The sequence below is a fragment of the Lactuca virosa genome, chromosome 5, assembly GCF_052849685.1.
Source record: "Lactuca virosa cultivar CGN04683 chromosome 5, Lactuca_virosa_CGN04683_v6, whole genome shotgun sequence".
NCBI lineage: Eukaryota > Viridiplantae > Streptophyta > Magnoliopsida > Asterales > Asteraceae > Lactuca > Lactuca virosa.
The window spans coordinates 392,641,649-392,663,120 of NC_136430.1; the positions used below are offsets into that span (position 1 = coordinate 392,641,649).

General features: G+C 34.5%; 2 protein-coding genes and 1 long non-coding RNA gene across 9 annotated transcripts; 2 read left to right on the top strand and 1 right to left on the bottom strand.

Annotated features, from left to right (window-relative positions):
- Nucleotides 1-697: 697 nt before the first annotated feature.
- Nucleotides 698-6,264, bottom strand: LOC145117795 (uncharacterized). Of its 6 annotated transcripts, XR_013712798.1 has the most exons (5): nucleotides 5,276-6,264; nucleotides 3,102-4,452; nucleotides 2,433-2,955; nucleotides 1,736-1,796; nucleotides 698-1,255 (listed from the first exon to the last, which is right to left on the bottom strand). It is a non-coding gene; the product is annotated as an uncharacterized LOC145117795 (long non-coding RNA). The 6 variants fall into 6 exon arrangements; XR_013712800.1 differs by lacking the exon at nucleotides 1,736-1,796 and having other exon boundaries at nucleotides 3,102-4,411; XR_013712795.1 differs by lacking the exon at nucleotides 1,736-1,796 and having other exon boundaries at nucleotides 2,433-2,511.
- Nucleotides 6,265-6,406: 142 nt separating this feature from the next.
- Nucleotides 6,407-8,887, top strand: LOC145117794 (weak chloroplast movement under blue light protein (DUF827)). Its single transcript, XM_079054121.1, has 2 exons — nucleotides 6,407-6,894; nucleotides 7,233-8,887. The coding sequence occupies exons 1-2, from the start codon at nucleotides 6,667-6,669 to the stop codon at nucleotides 8,652-8,654; spliced, it is 1,650 nt and encodes a 549-aa protein (XP_078910247.1). The 5' UTR covers nucleotides 6,407-6,666; the 3' UTR covers nucleotides 8,655-8,887.
- A 10,249-nt stretch (nucleotides 8,888-19,136) lies between these two features.
- On the top strand, nucleotides 19,137-21,100 carry LOC145117796 (CBL-interacting protein kinase 18-like). Of its 2 annotated transcripts, none has more exons than XM_079054122.1 (2): nucleotides 19,137-19,201; nucleotides 19,523-21,100. In XM_079054122.1, exon 2 carries the CDS (start codon nucleotides 19,821-19,823, stop codon nucleotides 21,030-21,032), a length of 1,212 nt encoding a protein of 403 aa, XP_078910248.1. In that variant the 5' UTR covers nucleotides 19,137-19,201; nucleotides 19,523-19,820; the 3' UTR covers nucleotides 21,033-21,100. The 2 variants fall into 2 exon arrangements, with proteins under 2 accessions (XP_078910248.1, XP_078910249.1); XM_079054123.1 differs by lacking the exon at nucleotides 19,137-19,201 and adding an exon at nucleotides 19,212-19,314.
- Nucleotides 21,101-21,472: the final 372 nt, after the last annotated feature.

Here is a 21,472-nt window from a genome sequence, read left to right on the forward strand (position 1 = left end):
TTTCTAAACATCACGAGTACATAAACTTTCACTATTAAACATATGCACGAAGACAGAAATAGTTTACAGTTGCATCACCACTTTATCATGGTTTTTCATAACTGTAATTATCATTATATACGGTATACATACGGATTTTCACTACGGTAGAATGCTACTACACTACATGTAAACTAGATTGTACGATACTGTGAGGCGCTACTTCACTACTGTACCCTTAGGTGTACAGGGATAAATCCTACCACTGTATAACCAGAGTCTCCTGGAGGGAGAGCGTGAGATTTGTGAATAGATCTATTCGGGACTGACAATCCCACATCTGGACTGCTAGCTACAGTTAGGCAGGCACGCCTGAGATGTACAAATGTCATTTAACTCGACGCCTGAAGAAAGTTGGAAAGGTCTCTAGTCATATCAAGCATGGTTATACGACTCACAATATGTATAAATCACCTTTAGTTTACAGCTTAACACTCTTCAACAGTTCTACTTTTACTAAATAGAACCGATACACACTACGTATTCTGGCTAAAGCCAGGGTTTTTCAAACAGAACCGATTATGCAATGGGTTCACATATAAAATACTTACACTTCATGATTAGTTTTAGCTAGTCACATGAGGTAGTATTTTCGCATATCACTACAGTTTTCAGTAACGAACATTCATGGTTTTATACGAAATCGATAACGCTACCCTTTTCACTAAAGAAAATATCGGATTTTCTTGGAAACATACAGATATTCATCGTTTATTACAGAACTGATAACACTACATTTTCACTAAGGAAAATATCAGATTTTCTTGAAACTATACAAATATTTTCCGAACTCATCAACGATTTTCACTGCAAACCATCGCTTATGAACTCACCAGCTTTATGTTGATACTCTTTTAAACTGCTTGTATTCTCAGGAAATCAGTAGACAAGTACTTGCTGGATTTTCGAGGAACGGGAGCAATAAGAGTTTTAAGTTTATACTATACAAAGCTATTGAATGTAATTCAAACAACGTTTTAAACTGATGTAAACATTTTTACTTAAGTATTCACTGTAATGGTTGTGTTGCTATGATTGCTGTTATTCATTGGTTGTGATGCTATACATGACGTCCTCCGCCCCGGAACGCTTCCGCCATCGGTTTTGGGGTGTGACATCAAAATAGATTAGACATCAGATAATCCCCGAAATCATAATATAAAAAGTGAGGAGGTGCACGATCAAGCATTCGCCTTCCCACGATCATCCGAAGTACCTGAAACAAAATCCAAAACTGTAAGCCTGAAGCTTAGTGAGTTCCCTCAAAATACCAACACCATACAACAGTACAATATCATAAACAAACAATATGCATATAGAGTCTTTAGTATGACTGGACCGCCTCACCGGGCCTTCAGCCTGTCTGGACCGTTCTCCGGGCCTTCGGCCTAACTAGTACGCCCCGATGGGTCTTCAGTCTATCTGGGCCGCCCTGGGTTTGTTGGCCTTGAGCACGAAGCAGGACCACCTCAACCCACCCGTAATCACACAATCAACACATAAATATCAAACGCTAGTTAGCATGTACAAACAGTCATATAGATCTAACAGATCACTAATCATAGCATCATCCTATATACCAGGATGCAGATCTAACATATCACTAAACATATCATCATACGATAAACCAGGATACAATCCAAAAAGGGTTGACCTTGGTGCCTTAGACCCTGTTAGTATAGTGAGAAGAACTCACCTCATAAGCAACACTGAATGATAAGGTCAAACTCCCAAAACACAGCTCCGAACTCAACCGCCTACAACCACCATGTAACTAACTTCATTAAATCCCGAATACGAAAAATACCCTTTAAGTCAAACTTAGCCAACCATAGTCAAATTCAGAGTCAACGGTCCATGTTGACCCAACTCGTCGAGTGCAGCTATCAACTCGCTGAGTTCCTTCAGTGTTCAATAAACCAGGAAACCCTAATCCACTCGCCGAGTCGACAGGACAACTCGTCGAGTTCCTACAACATCCAGAAGGCAGGAAAACCCGATCCAACTCGTCGAGTTGGCAGGGAAACTCGTCGAGTTTTCCTAGCCTTAATGCATTCAGACACTTCCAAGCGAAACCCAAGCCCCAAACTATAGATCTGGTCCCTTAGGACTGAAATACCATGTAAAGTTGTTGGCTTTACATCCATGCATGGAATCAAGAGGGCTAAATCACTCAAACAAGGCTTATCAAGGGACTTAGAGCATGAAGGAGGGCCAAGACTTGATAAAGTTGGCAACTTTAAGTCCACAAAGGCCATAAGGTGTCCAGATCTAAAACCATGGCTTCATAACATGCTCAAATCCAAGAATGGTCCCAAAATAAGCTAATAATGGCCATAAACTTTCAAAAGAAGAGATTTAGCAAAAGGATGATCAAGATAACAACTTTATACCTCCAAATGGTTGCAACAACATTGAAAATCCCGGATCTAAAGCTTCTCCCTTCAGCTTTGCACCACCAACTTCAAGCTCCTTCAAGAAAAGCACCAAAGAACACTCTTTAAGCTCACACACACTCCAAAAGGGGGAAAGAGGCGCGATTAGGGTTTTCTCTGGACTGAGGGGATGATGAGGGAGGCTAACAATGGGTCATAAGGTCTTTAAATAGGGTGCAAAACCCTAAAATTTAGGGTTTCATTTTCAGCCTTCAACTCGTCGAGTTGGGACCTTCCAACTCGCCGAGTAGGTCTTATAATCCACACGACCTTCTTAGTTTCTACACGACGAGTTGGGGCCTCCCAACTTGTCGAGTAGGCTTTCTAAAGTGCATAAAATCCCTGGAATTTCACCCCAGGAAATCGGGATGTTACAGCTCTATTGTCTCTCTTAAGAATAATAATATCATCTCGTGATCTAGTAAGCTCTACTTCCAATGCTTCTATTTTTATTCTTCTCTCTTCATTCTTAAAAGTTGCCCTGTTAAGTTTATCATTCAGATTAGAATTACTTATACGAGTTCTTTTTAAGCTATCACTAAAATCAGAAATCGTATAACGTAAATCATCCAATTCATAATCATAACGTGATAAAGGAATATTAAGAGATTTAAGAATTAAGTGTACCTTATCGACCACCTTCTCGCACTCCTTCACCTGCTCCGTAACAGTCTTTGTAGCAAAACAGCTCTCTGATACTTTTCCACCATCAGTTGCGTACCCTCTTGGTTCAGAATTTCCATTCTGAACCATCAAATACTTGCCTGCATATTCTTCTTTTTCGGATTTAGCCACAAAACACCCGCCATGGTAGGTTTCCTTACTTCATCGTCCTCAGAGTCTGTAGACCAAACTTCGACTCTACCATCATCACTTTCTTCTTGCACTATCAACACGGTTTTCACATTTGATGCACTGTTCTTTTGGAGCTCGTCTATTTTCTGAATGTAGTAGGCCTTGTCTTTCTCCTTTTCCTTCTTCTCATTTTTCTTACGTAGGATGCATTCCTTTGTGAAGTGATTTTTCCCATGAAAAATAATTACAATCATATACACAATCACCTAGCAACTTCTTTTCTTTCTTTTCATCATCATTCTGAGAGTTCTTAAAACCCTCATCTCTTGGCCTTTCGGAACTTGAGTTTCCCTGCTTGTATTTGTTTCTGAAACGAGAGAAATTCTTTAACTTTGGGTTGGAAACCATTAGAGCCTTGTCTTATTTTGAGAGTTCATCATCCGAAATGTCAGATTCAGAATCATCAACTGCTGACTTCTTACCTTTAGCAACCAGTGCCAAAGATCCAACACTAGAGATAAGTTTCACTTCCTTAGTAACCTCGTCTTCGTGAGACTTCGGAATACCCAAGAGTTTTGCCAACATATAGCTTTTGAATTCTTCGTGCGCTTTAACAGTGGAAACTATAGCCTTCCATTCGGATCTGAGACCATTCATGAACGTGACCTTCTGTTTAAGATCTCATCGCTCAAGATTGTATTTAAGCATTCTGATTAACAGGTGATTGAAGCGATTGGCTGTCTTTTCTAAGTTCTCATCGTGTTTTTGCACAAAAGAACAAAATTCTGACAGAAGAGTCGTCTGCATAGAATGTTGCAAGTCGTCATCACCCGAATACAATTCCTTTAGTCTATTTCAAATTCCTTTAGCAGTATCACATGCACTAACAAGACAGAATGTGTCAGGAGTAAGAGCAAATCGAATAATTCTCATTGCTTTTAGATTGCACATCAGCTTGATCTTCTCATCAGTTTCAGGAATATCTGCAATGATTGCATCATGATCCTTCTGGGTTTTGACTTCTTTCTTCGTTACCGAATACTTGTATGTTTCTTCTGTTATTGTATGCCATATTGTAGATCCATGTTCTTTGATTCCTAGTATGTAATCTTCGAAGTGAAGCACCCAAACCTCATAGTCTTCTGAAAAAAGGATAGGAATCCTTATAGTAGAACCGATGCTACTAAGGAGATTGAATGAAAGAGATTGAAGATCGTCGTGAGCCATAATAACGAGAAATCAAGAAAACAAAAATATAGAATCAGATGTGTAAACTAGAATCGAGTTCAAGGGTAAACTAGAGATCTAGATCTGGAATCTACAATCGATTGAGACGATTGAGACAGCAAGAACAGATCTATGAAAATCGTAAAACCTTAATACAAAACCCTTTACTCGACAGAAGATTAGCAAATTGATTACACTATCTCCTGATCTGATACCAATTGTGAGAATAATAATGATCGATAGATTCTATATTAATGAGATGATTAAAAGACAAGAAACAATAATGATCAAAAAGGTGCCGAATGATTGTATTAATCACAGCTCTAGAAGATTTCTTGAAGACGGAACTTTTTTGTGAGAGCTTCAAAAGTTGTAACCCTAAAGTTACATGTACGCTATTTATAGAGACTAATTAGATCCTAAAACCGAACATGGACAGGCCCATTTTGGAATAAACAAACCCTAATAGCATACAATTGACACAACACTTTATAAGGCCTAACAGATATTACACAAACATACCATTTTCCCTCATTCGAGCATAGGCTAGGGTAAAAACAACTAAGCTTTGGGCAAAAGGTCAAAATATTGGTTAAAAAATGTTTATGAACTTGGTGTAATGAAATCAACATGCCCTATTATTAATGACATAAAAACCAACATTTCGAACATCCTTAAATCGAATGCTCATATTGAAAATCTCAACCGAAGCACCAAAAAACCCGAAAAAACAGAGCATCATAATGTTTATGCATTAAAATACGAAAATCTCAACTTACCAAATGATGAACCTTAATCCATCTTCTGTTTATAAGTGTGATAAAGTCTTTGAAGCCTATTGTCTTCTTTCCAAACTCATTATTGTTGAAAACACAGTACAACCAGATGAAAACGTTCCCTTTGACAAAGCCCTAGAAAATATAGGAGTCAAACACAAAAATTTAAAAATCAAAACGAATTTTCATTTAGGGATGGTAAAAGAGCTAGAGAAAAAATAGAAAATAAAGAACCAAAATTTTGATCCTGATGTAGTTACATTTCCCTTCACATTCACTGTCCTGCACCTCTATTTGTTCATGTTCCTTTCATCTACAACACAAATTCACCTGACTATACGACTATACTGGCTACCACCGACATGGTAACAGTCGATGAGCCCTAAAACATACCGAGAACAGGTAAAACATAAATATGGGACCTCGAAAAAGAAGCAAAAGACCATAGATTAGTATATCAACACTCATCACTCCATAGCAAACATTATGCTTTCTAAAACCCAAAATAGAAAAGAAATTAGGGCTCCGAAGAATTGATCAACATCTTGCTACATCAGAGCGAAGCAAGCTCATCGCCACTTAAAGCATAATTGTAGCTGCACCGGTGGAGGAAGCGGTGAAGAAAAGGATCGGCGTCTCCGATTTTGGCAAGATGAATCAGTGGTGTTATAAGGTGGAGCTGGGAAGTGTTTTGGTGAATCGATTTCCACATAGTAACATTAGAAGAAAAAACGAAGACGAAACAGGAACACAACCATCAGGAGCCAAACAGGAAACCACCACAAATTGTTGGAAGCAAAGAAAAAACAAAGACGAAATCAGAAATTAACGAAAAGACGAAGGCAAGGACAAATCATAATCGGTTTGATGCTGACGCAGACGTTAACTTTAAGACGTGTGTCTTGTATTTACAGAGAAAGAGTGAGAGAGACCAAAGTTAAGAAACTCCAAAATTGCGGTGGTCAAAGAAACTCTAAAATTGTGGTGGTCAAAATCTGAAGTGCAGAAAAGACACTATAAGTGTGTTTCGTATTAATATATTTATATAATATACTAATACTAATTATATTGTATTATATTTCATCATGGTTATTAAGATTATAAAAAATATATTCGATTTTTTTAATAGGGAGAGTGGGGATCGGAAGGCTAAAGCTGTTTTTGGTATTCGTTGTGGGGGAAATTGAGCCGTTACTTGCACTTTTGCCTAGACAAAAACACGCCATCTCACGTAACGTTAACTTCTCACCTCACCATACCTTTTTGTCTCTTCTTCACTTCCACTCTCATTTTCCGAACGTTATTTAGGGTTTTGTTTCATTCTATCGACATTTAGATCCAAACAATAGAAACCCCAAAACGACCCCCATCAAAATCGAGGTTTTTTGTTTGATATGTCCATGGATGAAACTGATGATGGGAGAGTTGAAGCATTTGACTCGGTTCACAATGTCAAACCCGGATTTGGTGAAACGGGTTTGGAGCAGGAACAAATCAATGATGGTCTCATGAGGGGGGAAGTAGACACGTCGGCGCCCTTTGAGTCAGTAAGGGAGGCTGTGTCCCGATTCGGCGGAGTCGGGTTCTGGAAACCCCATTATAAGCACCCACATTCTTCTGAGGTCCTACTCTTTCACTCTCTCTGTATATATTCATATTTTCTGTGGTTCAAGTTTAATTTTATATTTATAAGCAAAATGATTAACAATGTGGTTGGTGTTGTATGACACACAACCGTTATCCTCTATATGCTGTGTTCATAGATAAAGAAATTACACTTTTTGTAAAGTTGTTCTGAACCATTGGCTCTGATTTAGACTTTTGAGGTCAAGCGACAACTTTTCGGCTTCAAAATCGATGAGTGTTATCTTGAAGAAAATCTTGATACTTGCATAGTTTAAGTTGCAGATTACATTTTGAGATTTGATTTTGTATTCATATTTTGGTTATGTGATATCAGAATGGCATTATTGAAGACGAATTTGATGCAGCAAAAGCTGAAGAGCAGGCTGTGCAATTAGCTAACGATCTCATAGTTAAAGAAAGGGAAACCCTTCAAGTCTTGAAAGAACTCGAAGCAACAAAAACTACTCTTGAAGAATTGAAAGCAAAGCTACAGAAAGAATCTGAACCCGTTCATAATCAACTTGAAGAACCCAACGACCAAAATCACAAAAACCCACAATCAAATGATGATAATAACTTCATGTGTCCTTCTTCAGCTCCCGGATTCATCTTGATGGAATTAAAGCAAGCTAAACTGAACTTAACAAGAACAACAAACGATCTTGCAGACATCAGAGCAACAGTGGAAATGTACAACAAAAAGATTGAGAAAGAAAGATTTGAACTTGAGAAAACCCGTCAACGATTATCTTCACATTCCTCAAAAATCTCATCTTTTAAAGAAAATCATGAAGAAAATCTTGATGATTACATACCAAGGGAGCTCCAACGATTGACTTCTGAAACTGAGCAGTTCAAAAAAGTCGGTGAGTTAGCCAAATCAGAAGTTTTAAGAGCAATGAATCAGATCGAACAGACTAAATCAAAGATAAAAACAGCCAAGATTCGTCTAATTGCTGCTAGAAAATTGAAGGAAGCTGCAAGAGCTAGTGAAGCACTTGCAAGATCTGAGATAAATTGTTTATTAAAAAGTGAGAATTTATCAGAAGGCGAAGGCATAACTCTTTCAATCGAGGAATACTCTTCTTTAAAGCTGAAAGCTCGAGAGGCTGATGAAGCTTCATCAAATATTGAAATCGACCAATCAGAGGTATCGAAATCTGAGATCTTGAAAAAGGTAGAGGAAGCAACAGAAGAAGTGAAGAACAGTAAGAGGGTTCTTGAAGAAGCTTTGAGTAAAGTTGAAGCTGCTAATGGTGACAAGTTAAAAGCAGAAGAAGCTCTTCGAAAATGGCGATCGGATCATGGTCAACGAAGAAAGTCAATGGTTCAAAACGCAACCAAATTCAAGAATTCTTCTTGTAGGATGAATAACACCCGTTTGTTTGATGTAAACGGGGCCCATTTGGTAAGTAACGGGGCGAGTCCGGTTTTGAGGCCGACAATGTCGATTGGGCAGATTTTGAGCAGGAAGTTGCTTTTGACCGAAGAGAATTCAGAGAAAAGTTCTATGAGAAGGAAGGTTTCATTGGCACAAATGCTGAGGAAGGCTACTAGTGATGGTGGCAGCAGTGGTGATGGTGGTGGCGGCAGTGGTAGTGGTGGTGGTGGTGGTGGTGATGGTGGTGGGAAACGGCGCTCGGGAAAGAGAAAGAAGTTTGGGTTCGGTCGGATTTCGTTCTTGGTAGCAAAACCGAGTAAGAAGAAGAAGAAACATAGTGTAATGAGTTCGAGACTTTCATGTGGTGTGGATTAAAAGTTTGTGGATTCGGTTATGTTATGTATTCTATAATTAGATTTAGTGTGTTTAATTTGGTTTTGTATTCTCCATGTTAGGTTCTTGTTTTAAGATCTTTTTCAAAAAACGGTTCTTAGTCTAATACTAATATTTACAGAAATACGAGGACATGATTCATCATCTGTAACGATGATAGAACAAAGAATGTAGTATCTCCGTTTCATATTTATTGACTATTTTTGATTTTTGAAGTCTTTATTCTTCAATTTTGATTTTAAATATTTTTGTTTTTTGATAAATAATCTTTGATGCAAAATATATGAATGGATTGTGTTTTAATTTTTTTTTATTGTTATAAGGAATGAAAATATTTAAGGTCAAAGTTGAAAAATAAAGACTTCAAAAATAAAAAAATAAACAATAAATATGGGACGGAGGAAGTATATACACAAACAGAAGATCTAAGGGCCACTGACTCTAACCACTAACTACGGGTATTACACAACTAACTCTAACCACTAACTACGTATATTACACAAACATATTTACTCGTTGTTAAAATGTCAAAAACGTTGATCAGTTAAAAATCGTTTCTTGACAAAAAGTTCAAAATAAAATACTTGAGATTTATAATAAGCCTTCATTTGCTTTGTATTTGATTTTATAAGTCGTCAATGCTTCAACCTCTTTGTTCATAGCTTCTTTCCATAGGGGAAAAGCAATGTCTTCTTCATAACTAGATGACTCGTGTAGTTGATTGACAATATGAATGAATTGTTTACTTTGAGAGGAAAGAGAGGCAAAGCAAATGTGTGTATTTGGAGTTGATTGACAATATGAATGAATTGTTTACTTTGAGAAGAAAGAGAGGCAAAGCAAATGTGTGTATTTAGAGATATGGAACTGACAGTATGCAGAAGAAAGTGCATTTGTACCAATAAATTTTTGGAGGCGGAGTAGAGGACTATGTGTTCGTGAAGACCTTCTAATGACTGGTTGATAATGTTAAAATGTTAATTTTGAAGGCTCTACGCGAAGAGTAAAAATGAGCCCCTTAAATACAATATATATATATATATATATATATATATATATATATATATATATATATATATATATATATATATATATATATATATATAGAGAGGGATGGCAATGGGTACGGGTATATCGGGTTTCATGTTCCCCATCCCCATACCCATACCCGAACCCATCCCCATCGGGGATTAAAAATCCATCCCCATCCCCATCCCCAATGGGGAACGGGGATCCCCAGCGGGTAATCGGGGAATTTTCCCCATTATAAGGTTTTGAAAGTTTATGAAAAAATAAGTCATAGCTATATATTAACAAACAAAAAATAATATAAAGCACTTCAATCATCGAATGTATTCAAAAATGAACAATAACATTCAAGTTTACAAATTAAACTACTTTTTTGCAACTAAAAAAACATAAACATAAAAAGTCATCCAAAAAGTAGTCAAACATCGCCTATCATCCAAACAATAACAATAAAGTTCACCAAATTCCAATTCCAACTTTCGCATTGAACCATCATTTATCATATATTCACCTACCAACAAAACAAAGACAAAGTATAAACAAATGTATGAAACAAAAAACTTTAATTTAATCGATTATAATCATGAAAAAATTGTTTCATTATTACCATCAAGTTTCACTATCCATGTCGTAATCATCAAAAATAGTTGCACGATTATCCGAGGTAAATTGCACACCTTCATCTAAATAGAACAAAAAATTTAGTAAATTAAAAACAAATAGAAATAATAACAAATTGATCCCAAGCAATGTTTTTTTTGTCTTTTGTTTGGAGGATTTACCTCATCTGATTGAAGTGCTTCTTCAAAGGAAGGAACATTTGGACTTGTATTATCAGGTTCAACATCAAAATTTGTAGAACCAATTGGTGTTGAAGGTTGTTCACTCCCTGAGTCAATCTTTACCATAGCGAATTACAAATTTGATTAAGGAATAAAAAAAACCCTATTGACTATTTGACTTAGTTTCACAATTCACAGTGAGGTGAGTCGGCGACGCACTACAAGATTTTTGAATTGATTAAAAATATAACATAAATGAATTTACACTTGACAGAAGGTTAATTGAATTTACACTTGACGTAAATGAATTTTCACTTTCACAATTTAAATTACGTATAACATTTTTGAATTGATTAAAAATATAACATAAATGAATTATATATATATATATATATATATATATATATATATATATATATATATATATATATATATATATATATTTCGGGTACCCATCGGGTACGGTTTCGGGTACGGGTATGGGTACCCGATAGGTAGAACCATCCCCGTCCCATCCTCGTTTTTTGCATTCAGGTAATACCCGTATCCGTACCCATCCCCGATCAATTCGGGGATTTACCCGGCCAATTCGGGTTCGGGTTTCGGGTACCCATCGGGTACGGGTTTTTTTGCCATCTATATATATATATATATATATATATATATATATATATATATATATATAAGCAAATTAGTTTAAGAGGGTTAATTGTCCTAAAGAAAAACTAAAAAGGTAAATTAAACTACTTAAAATTTGACAAATACAATTTTATAAAAAGTTGAGGGGATAAATATTTAATTTCTAAAAGCTGATTTAGTAAAAAGAAATTGATAGGTGGTGTAGATTTGGAGCATAAATAAGTAGATGAAAAATGTAACTTGGAGTAAAACATGATATTTGAAGAAATTATAAGCCTAAAAGGAATGATGCTTAAGCTAGCTGAACCAGTTAGGAATCTGGCAAGAGGAATGATGCTTAGGCTAGCTGAACCAGAATACTTTTATGAATCTTGAATAAAATGATACATATTAACATATTAACTAGATAATTTGTTTAAAACTTAGAACTTATTTTTTGAAGGCCTATGCAGTCACACACCCTACACCCGTGCAGAGACAGGCTGGGTCTGTTGGTTGAATTATAGGAGTTAAAAGAGGATTATGGTCTAGTATTTGTAAGGAAAAATTATTAAATCTTGACAAATCTTCATAAGAAAAACTATGTTTTCTTTGAACGAAAAAAATTAAAATTAGACTTTATGGAATGAAAAAGGAAAATGTCTTTGTTGAAGATTGTATATATTTTCTCATTCAATCTCTTTATTTATTTTGTAAATAGATTTGACATAAGGGTGTGTTGTGTACAATATGAATTCCTTGATCAGGGTTTAGTTTGTTATATATTGTGTTCAAGGGGTTGATTATGTTGTGGTGGAATTCTGTTGGGTTACGACTCGCTTTAGACTAATTTGCAGGAATAAATGTGCGGATCTTATTCGATCCAATGTCCGATCCATTATCTATGACCCAGAGTATATATTTTGTTGGAAGCAGTTGAATTCGTCATATTTCATTCATTTTGTTCTTCACACACATACAAAGCTCTCTCTTTTCTCTCTCAACTTGTTTGTATAGAGTTATGGTTAGGGTTTACTCCCTTGTGTTTTTGTTTTCTATATATTTGCTCTACGATTCTTGTGTAATCGTTGTAGATATAGGTTGAGTGACATTGTGAGATTAAATATAGGTTTTTGTAGTGAGGTTTCTGTTTGTAAGTAATTGAAGAAAACCTTCTAGTTCTTTGTCCTTAAATGATATAAAAATCATTGATGTTGTGCATGTTGAGTTTCTAATGTTTTTGACATGGTGTCAGAGCTTCACGACCTGATTTTGTGTGTCTGACGGTGTTCCGAAGGACGTCGTTCCGAAAGGTAACTTCGTTTCTACCTTTGTTTCTACTTTTTCCTTGTAGATCTTCACTAAATCTGTTTGATCGGAGGTTTTTTGTTATAGTCCTTTCGATTGTAACATTTTAAGTGAAAATCTAGGGTTCATGTTTCAATCTAGGGTTTCCACTCCTAAATCAAAACATTGTTTTGATTCTTGTTAAGATTCTAGTACTGCGAGTTGTTTATTTGATCTTGTAGATCTTATGGCTTGCGGTTTGTGGTGGTGTCTCAATGCTTGTGGCTTTGTCTTTGGTTGATTAATCTCTACATCTGAAATAACTCTCTAGAGGCTAGAGTTCATCACCGATAAACTCTAGTAGAGAATGGATCTAGAGAGTCGATTCCTCATCGTCTCTGTTTATCTGCTCTATGAGGGTTTCTTGTTCTTTTATCTTTTTCATATTTATAACTCTAGGAGATCCTAGTTGTCTTGAGTACACCAGTTAATTTCTTGTTTGATCTCTACTTGTTTCCTGTTTGACTGTTCTCTTTTTTCATCATGACTGGTGAAACTCCTGGTGGTAGTGGTAAGGATATTCCTATTGAATTTGATGATCCTTTGTTTATACATCTGTCTGATAATGCTATAACTTCTATTATAACTATAAAATTAACTGGAAACAAGAATTATCGATAATGGCGTAGTGCTATGATGAGAGGTCTTAGGGCTCGTAACAAATTAGGGTTTGTTGACGAAACTCTTAAACTAGATAAAGTTGAGGCATCTAAGGCGTCTAAATGGGAACGTGAAAATGTTGTTGTTTGTTATTAGATCCTAGGGTCTATATCTGAGTCTATATATGTTGGTCATGCCTATTCCAAAAATGATGAGGATATTTGGACTGAATTGTTTGAAACTTATAATAAATCTGATGGCTCTGTGATTTTTAATGTTCATCAGTAGATAAACTCTTTTAAACAAAATGGATCTTCTTTGTCTGATTATTTTAATAAACGTGAGTCTCTTTGGAAAGAATTTGATGGCCTAACTAGCTTAAGTTAGTGTGTTTGTGAAGCTGCTACAAAACTTAATGATCATTCCAAACGTATGGAATTAATGCAATTCCTTACAATCAGGTCAAAAGTCACATTTTGTTAATGGAACCTCTTCCATGTGTCAAAACTGCTTTCTCTATCTTATCTAGGGAAAAGTCTCTTCAGGAAAATGGGTTGTTATCTTCTGTTAGTACTTCCAAAACTCAAGCTTTTGTGTTTAATAGCAGGGCTAATGATTTTAAAAGAAATCAGAATCAGGGTAGGTCTAGGAATCAGGGATTACAATGTAAACATTGTGGTCTTAAGGGTCATCTTATTGAAAGGTGTTACAATCTAACATGATATCCCAAAGACTTAAAACCTAAAAATGATGGTAATAGTCAAAATAAGCAGAATAGATGGGCTTCTATTAATTCATCTTTTTTAGCTTCTAGCAGTTCTCCTTCTAATTCTTGCGATTCTGCTGCTGGAGGTGATGCTCACTATCTTACCAGTGAACAATACAGTAAATTTCTTCATCTTATAAATGAAAGTTCTACTATTGAAGATGTTATTGCTGCTGCTAATATGACAAGTATTCCTTTGTTTCAACGTTCTAATTCTATTTTCTGTCCTAGCCCTTCACAAAATTGGATTGTTGATTCAGGAGCCAATCAACATATGATTTCCTCTGAATCCTATCTTACTGACACTGTAGATGTGTCCAGACTCATCTTCTTGTTAAGTATCTAAATGGGTCTTCTGCTAGGATAAATAAAATTGGAAATCTTCAGTTGTCATCCATTCTTACCTTATTTGATGTTTTTGTTGTTCATGACTTTAATGTTAACCTTCTGTCTGTCCATAAGCTTTGTAAGGACAGTAAATGTGAAGTTGTTTTTTCTGAGCATAATTGTAAAATTCAGGATTTACTGTCAAAGGAGATGGTGGAGAGTGGTAAAGAATCAAGGGGTCTATATTATCTTGACTATTTAACCTCAAGTACCGAGTTTCTTAATAGTCTTATGAAATCTTATTGCTTTAATAATGAAGTTGCACGTCATACATCCTGTGCTTATACTCCACAACAAAATGAAGTTGTTGAGAGAAAGCATAAACATATTCTGAATGTTGCTCGTTCTCTTCTTTTTCAATCTGGAGTTCCTGTTAGATTTGGGGGCGATGCTATTCTTACGTCTGTTTTTTAATAAATCGAATGCCTACTTCTATTTTAAATGGAAAATCACCCTATGAACTTGTTACTCCTACTTTTGAACATTTGAGAGTTTTTGGTTGTCTTTGCTTTGCAGTTAAACATAATGTTAGTGATAAATCTTTGAACGTGCTGAGAAGTGTATTTTACTTGGTTATTTTGCTGATAAAATTCTTTTTTTTTATCTCTAGGGATGTAAAATTTTACGATCCAATCTTTCCTTACAAGTTAAAGTCAACTTCCACTGATTTGTCCCTTGATAATAGTGGCCCTTGTGATCCCTTTTCCTATGATGAGTTTGGACCTAATAAGGTCAGCAACCAGAGTGGCAAGGCAGTTGTGCCTACCACTAACGGCTTTGTTCCAATTCAATCTGTTAATTCTGAGGAAAGTATTTAATATTTTACTTTACCTTCACTTGATTAGTCTTTTGGGTCTTCTTGGTCTAGGAATGAGTCACATATGCCTGCTAAATTTGCTGAATATATTGTAGAGGGTAAACATAAGTATAGGATAGAAAGATCAGTTAATTACTCTTTTGTAGTTAATGATACTAGGTGTTTTATGTTAAATTTAAATAAAACTGTAAAACCTAAAATTTTGATGAGCTTCCTCTAATCCTAATTGGATTAGAGCCATGAATAAAGAAATGGAAGTCCTTTATCGCAATCATACTTGGGATATAACTTCTCTTCCTAAGAATAGGAGACCTTTAGGTTGCAAATGGGTCAATAGAATAAAGTATAAGCCCAACGGGGAAGTTGAACATTATAAAGTCAGGTTAGTTGCTAAAGGTTTTAAATTGATTTTGTAGAAACTTTTTCACATGTTGCAAAGATTGTTAATATACAAATTGTTATTTCATTATCTGTTCATAATTCATGGTCTTTATATCAATTGGATATAAATAATGCTTTTTTATATGAAGATCTTTCTGAAGATGTTTACATGTCTATTTCTCCTGGATATTTTTCTAAAAATGATACAAGAGTTTGTAAGCTGGTTAAGTCATTATATGGCTTAAAACAGGCTCCTAAGATGTGGAACGAAAAATTATGCTCTGCTTTGTTTAAATTTAGGTTTAAGCAAAGTGTTAGTGACAGATTAAATTACTATCTTGTTATTTTATGTTGATGACATTATATTAACTGGAAATAATGAAGTTGAACTGAAACAAGTAAAAGATTTTTTGAAAACTCAATTTTTAATTAAGGATCTTGGTGTTATGAAATATTTTTTAGGAATTGAAGTTGTTAACATTGTTAATGGTCTTTGTTTAAATCAGAGAAAGTATTGTCTTGAATTGTTGCATGAGTATGGTATGCTTGGATGCAAACTAGTTACCATTCCTCTTGAAACAAATTTAATTGTTAGTTCTGGTGAAATGAGTAAAAACTATGAGTTGTTGTCCAATATAACTGAATTCCAAAAGTTAATAGGTAAATTGATCTATCTTACCATTACGAGATCATATATTTCGTATGGTGTTCAACTTCTCATCCAATTTATGCATAAACCTACGAAAGTGCATTGGAAAATTGCTTTTAGGTTGTTACAATATTTGAAAAATAGTCCTAGAAAGGGTATTGCTATTACAAAGTCTGATGTCTTTGAGTTAAAAGGGTATGTTGATGCTGATTGGGCAAAGTGTTTGTCCACTCGTAGGTTTGTTACTGGTTATATGGTTTATTTTAATAATTCCTTGGTGTCATGGAAGAGTAAGAAACAATCAATTGTTTCTAGGTCTTCTACTGAGTCTGAATATAGGGCACTTGGTTCAATAACTTGTGAAATAAAGATTTTCAAAATTTTATTTGAGTTGGGAATTAAAGGGTTATCTCTACTGCCTGTATATTGTGATAATGATTCAACTATTAAGTTAGCTATGAATCCTGTATTTCATGAACGCACCAAACATTTTGAAACCGACTTGCATTTTGTTCGATTTTTTTTTCTAAATGGTGTTTTGAAGTTGGTTAAAATTTCTTCTTTTGATCAAAATGCTGACATTTTAACTAAGTCTTTAGGTTTTAAACAACAGGATTTTTTGACAAATAAATTGGGCTTGGTTGATGTGTTTACTCAAAATGAAAAATAAATAATTCGATTGAGGTGAGATGTTGAAAATTGTATATATTTTCTCATTCAATCTCTTTATTTATTTTTTTTGATTTATTTTGTAAATAGATATGACATAAGGGTGTGTTGTGTACAATATGAATTTCTTGATCAGGGCTTGGTTTGTTATATATTGTGTTCAAAGGGTTGATTATGTTGTTATGGAATTCTGTTGGGTTGCGGATCGCTTTTAACTAATTTGTAGGAATAAACGTGCATATCTTATTTGATCCAATGTCCGATCCATGATTCATGACCCGTAGTATATATTTTGTTAGAAGCAGCTGAATTCGTCATATTTCATTCATATTGTTCTTCACATACATACCGAGCTCTCTCTTTTCTCTCTCAACTCGTTTGTATAGAGTTATGGTTAAGGTTTACTCAATTGTGTTCTTGTTTTCTGTATTTCTTCTACGATTCTTGTGTAATCGTTGTGGATATAGGTTGAGTGATATTGTGAGAGTAGATATAGGTTTTGTAGTGAGGTTTCTATTTGTAAGTAACTGAAAACCTTCTGGTTCTTTGTCCTTAAATGATATAGAAATCGTTGATATTGTGCATGTTGAGTTTCTGATGTTTTTGACGGTCTTCGTGAAAACTTTTGAAATGAAATAATATCTTTTTAGAGTTCATGTGCTTATAACTTTTTCTTTTCAAATTAAACTTTATGATTAATTAATATATAAATAAGGTGTATTTGGATATATAGATATTTTTTCATCATCAATTATGTTTATTAACTTCAAGTTGTTGTATATTTAGGTTATAATAAGGTGTCATGTCCTTATATTTTCATGGAAAAACTCACTTTGATACAAACTTATGAAAGAAAAAGTTACACATGATACCGCGTAACTACGAATTGAACCCTATAGTTAATTCTAAGACATTTTATTAAAGTATTATTATGATTGGAATCCATAATGGATTCGATGTACCAAACACATGAAAAAAAGACAAAAACAAACACTCAAAGTGTACTTTAAACACGGAAAAACATCATATGAAACCACTATTTTGAAACGGAACTTGTAGGTGTCTTATTTGCCTTTTGGCTCGTTTTAAAGAAGACGGTGCTAAACCTTAGATCTATAATTTATTGAGTATTGATCATAAAAACTAAAAAGATAACAGTTTATATGATTAGTGTGAAAAGAACGCTCCTACATTCACTTTTGATACGATGAGGTGACTTATATATAAAATCAAAATAAATGAAAAAAAAAACACCAGGTAATTGTATTAAAAAAATTAACAAAAACGCAATCGGTTTGATAATCAAAGTACATTTTTAACATGTTCTACCATTTAAGATTTATTTGTTCATAGAATATGGTCGAAGTCATGCACCCTCTGGCTTAACACATTCATGCCTACCTTATAGTTATATAGCCTTCGTCTCTAGGGGTGTTAGTGTACGTACATTAGTGCGATGCGATCTTTTAAGTGCTTGTATTCCTAATAAAAAATAATCTTGAACTTCACATATATCTTATAAATACTCATCAAAGGTTGATATTGTATGATCATAATATTTTTCTAAAACTATTAATATATATCCAACTGGTTATCATATATCACTTCAAAGATTGTTCAAAAAGTAAAATGTTTTCAATAAAGTTATAACCCAAGTTTATCTATTTTCGAGGGGTAAATTACGAGATTGGCTACTTTGCAATAACCCAAAAAACCAATTGCTTAACCTTTTAATATGTGAAAATAATGTACTTTTACAAAAAGGTTATTACTAAATCGATGAAAATGATAAAATTATATAATTTTTTTATATATCTATTTTTAAAGTTTGAATGATAATAACATCTAGGGAAATGATTTTGTTTATTTTAGATAAGATCCACTAGTAGCGTATCTTTGAGCAAGACCCACCCACTAAAACTTTTTCCATAAACTAATAAAAAAGCAAGTCTAGGAATGGAGTGAAAGGAGCTGGAAAAACTCAACTTCTTTTTATTACATGACTAAAAATTTAATATGAATATTATGTATCGATTCAATTAAATAATTATGGTTGCGAGTTGCCTGTTGCGACTTTCGAATTTGTTTCGTAGTTCGTTCATATATGTAAGCAATGTGTTACGTTGTATTTCGAAATATTTACATCATTGTAACAATCTAAATTATTTTATATTTAACTAATATCATCACCCCAAATGATCGTGTTGTAAAACTCGGCAAAATGCAATTTGATAAGTTTATCTTTATATAACAAATATTTGTTTTATGATATTCAAAGGATAGTCATTAGTGACATAACAACTTCCATTTTGATTATTAATGTTACCATTTTAAAGATAGTCATTAGTGACATAAGAAATTCCAAAATAATTTATAATACAAATTTCTCTGTTACATTTATAAAGCCACACAGGTGCGTGTTTAACTGTTTATGCATGTATACCTTTCATACGCTACACGCGTCCCAAATTTGAATCAGAAAAGGTAAATCCTCCCAAGTTTTCTCTATTTTTTTCTTTTTCGATTTTACTTATTAGTTCTCGCACTAGATCTATAATTGCTATGTGCTCAATGATTGAAAGTTATATGCATCTTCGGTGAGTTGTTCCTTGATTATATAGTTTTGCTGTTGATTTGTTCATCATATTTGTATATTTGATTATTTAGTTATGATTTGATATTTACTTGCACTTGAAACGTATGCATCTTGAGTTATGATGTCTAATTAACTCCTCAAATTTGGAAATGAAACAAGAACATTTGATGGATCGGTTTAGCACTAACATACTTTTTTCTTCGTTTCAGTTCATAAAGTTGCTGGAGTTTCTGCAAGTGCCTTCCAACTGTTCGACAAAAGGTCTAGCTCAAAACCTTCATTGTAGTCGATTTCATAAAAAAAGAACAGGGAATGCAGAGAAATGCGTTTTCAAACCCGGATATCTTTTGAATATGGAGTTCCATTTAAGCCATCCTCATTTCTCCTTGATGAGATTGGAGATAAGCACACTCAGCTACCTGGTAATATTATTCTCTACAGTTTATCAAAGTACTTTCAAGGTCAAACCATAGTTTACCATTTCAAATTACAACTGTTGTGGTCCAAATGGAACGTTATGAATTGGGGAAATTATTAGGGCAAGGGAATTTTGCAAAAGTCTACCATGGAAGAAACCTTGAAACAGGGATGAGTGTTGCAGTTAAGGTTATAAACAAAGATAAGGTTATGAAAGTAGGGTTGATTGATCAAATCAAGAGAGAGATCTCAGTGATGAGATTAGTCAAACACCCGAATGTAGTCCAACTCTACGAGGTCATGGCTACAAAAACCAAGATTTACTTCATTCTCGAATACCTAAAAGGAGGTGAACTCTATGAAAAGGTGGCTACAGGGAGGCTAAAAGAGGCCACTGCAAGAAAATACTTTCAACAACTCATCACAGCCATCAATTTCTGCCATAACCAAGGAGTTTACCACAGGGATTTGAAGCCTGAGAATTTATTATTAGATGAAGATGGGAATTTGAAAGTTTCAGATTTTGGATTAAGTGCTTTGGTTGATACCAAATGGGAAGAAGATGGTTTGCTTCACACAAGTTGTGGCACACCCGCCTACGTGGCACCTGAAGTAATTTACCAAAAAGGGTATGATGGGGAAAAAGGCGATATTTGGTCTTGTGGGGTGATCTTGTTTGTGCTTTTGTCTGGTTTTCTTCCGTTTCAAGATTCGAATCTCATGGTGATGTATAGAAAGATTACAAGGGCAGAATTCAAGTTCCCAAATTGGTTCCCTTCTGAAGCGCGAAAGTTAGTGTCAAAGATCTTGGATCCAAACCCTAAAACCAGGATTTCCATTGCAAAGATCATGGAAAATTCGTGGTTTAAAAAGGGTTTTGTTTCTGAGGGCTCTTTTGGAGAGACAATCAAAGACTTCAGATATCTGGGAAAACCAGATAACTTGAATGCATTTGATATCATTTCCTTGTCACCGGGATTTGACTTGTCGGGATTGTTCAATGATGATGTCATAGATGAGAAGGAAGTGAAATTCATGTCGAAAATGTCGTTTGTTACCATAGTTTTGAAATTGGAAGAAATAGCCAAGATTTCAATGTTGAAAGTGATGAAAAATGATGGCGGGTTACTAAAAATGGAAGGGTTAAAAGATGGCAAAAATGGTGTTTTAGACATTAATTTTGAAATATTCGAGATCGCACATGATGTGTATATCATTGTGGCGAAAAGATTGGGAGGTAATAAGTTTGAGTTTTGGGAGATTGTGAACGAGCATATAAAGCCGGCCCTTGTGGATAACTGACAGTATATGAAAAGGGTATTTATGTCTTTTATACTAACAAAATATCGAGAACGAGTCTGTGTTCCATCTTTTTTGATGTTATATTCTGCTAAAATTTATCGTTTAAGAAAAAAAACCAAATCAAATTAAATATAGATCCAAAACTCTCGTGAGAACCCATCGCTAAAATATTTCAAAATTTCAAATTAAAGAATTGTATATTATGATATCGTTTCAAAAAGGCATATTCAAAATAAATACAAATCGAAAATAGAAAAATAGAAAACCAGCGTTATATATATTTTGTCACACAACTTTCACCGCATTTCTCTAAAAAGTTTATTGTTTCTCAATTTCGTCATACAACTTTCACCGTCTTTCTCTAAAAAGTTTATTGTTTCTCAATTTCGTCACACAATTTTCACCGCCTTCATGGACTTTTTCAACAGTAATCTTTTTGG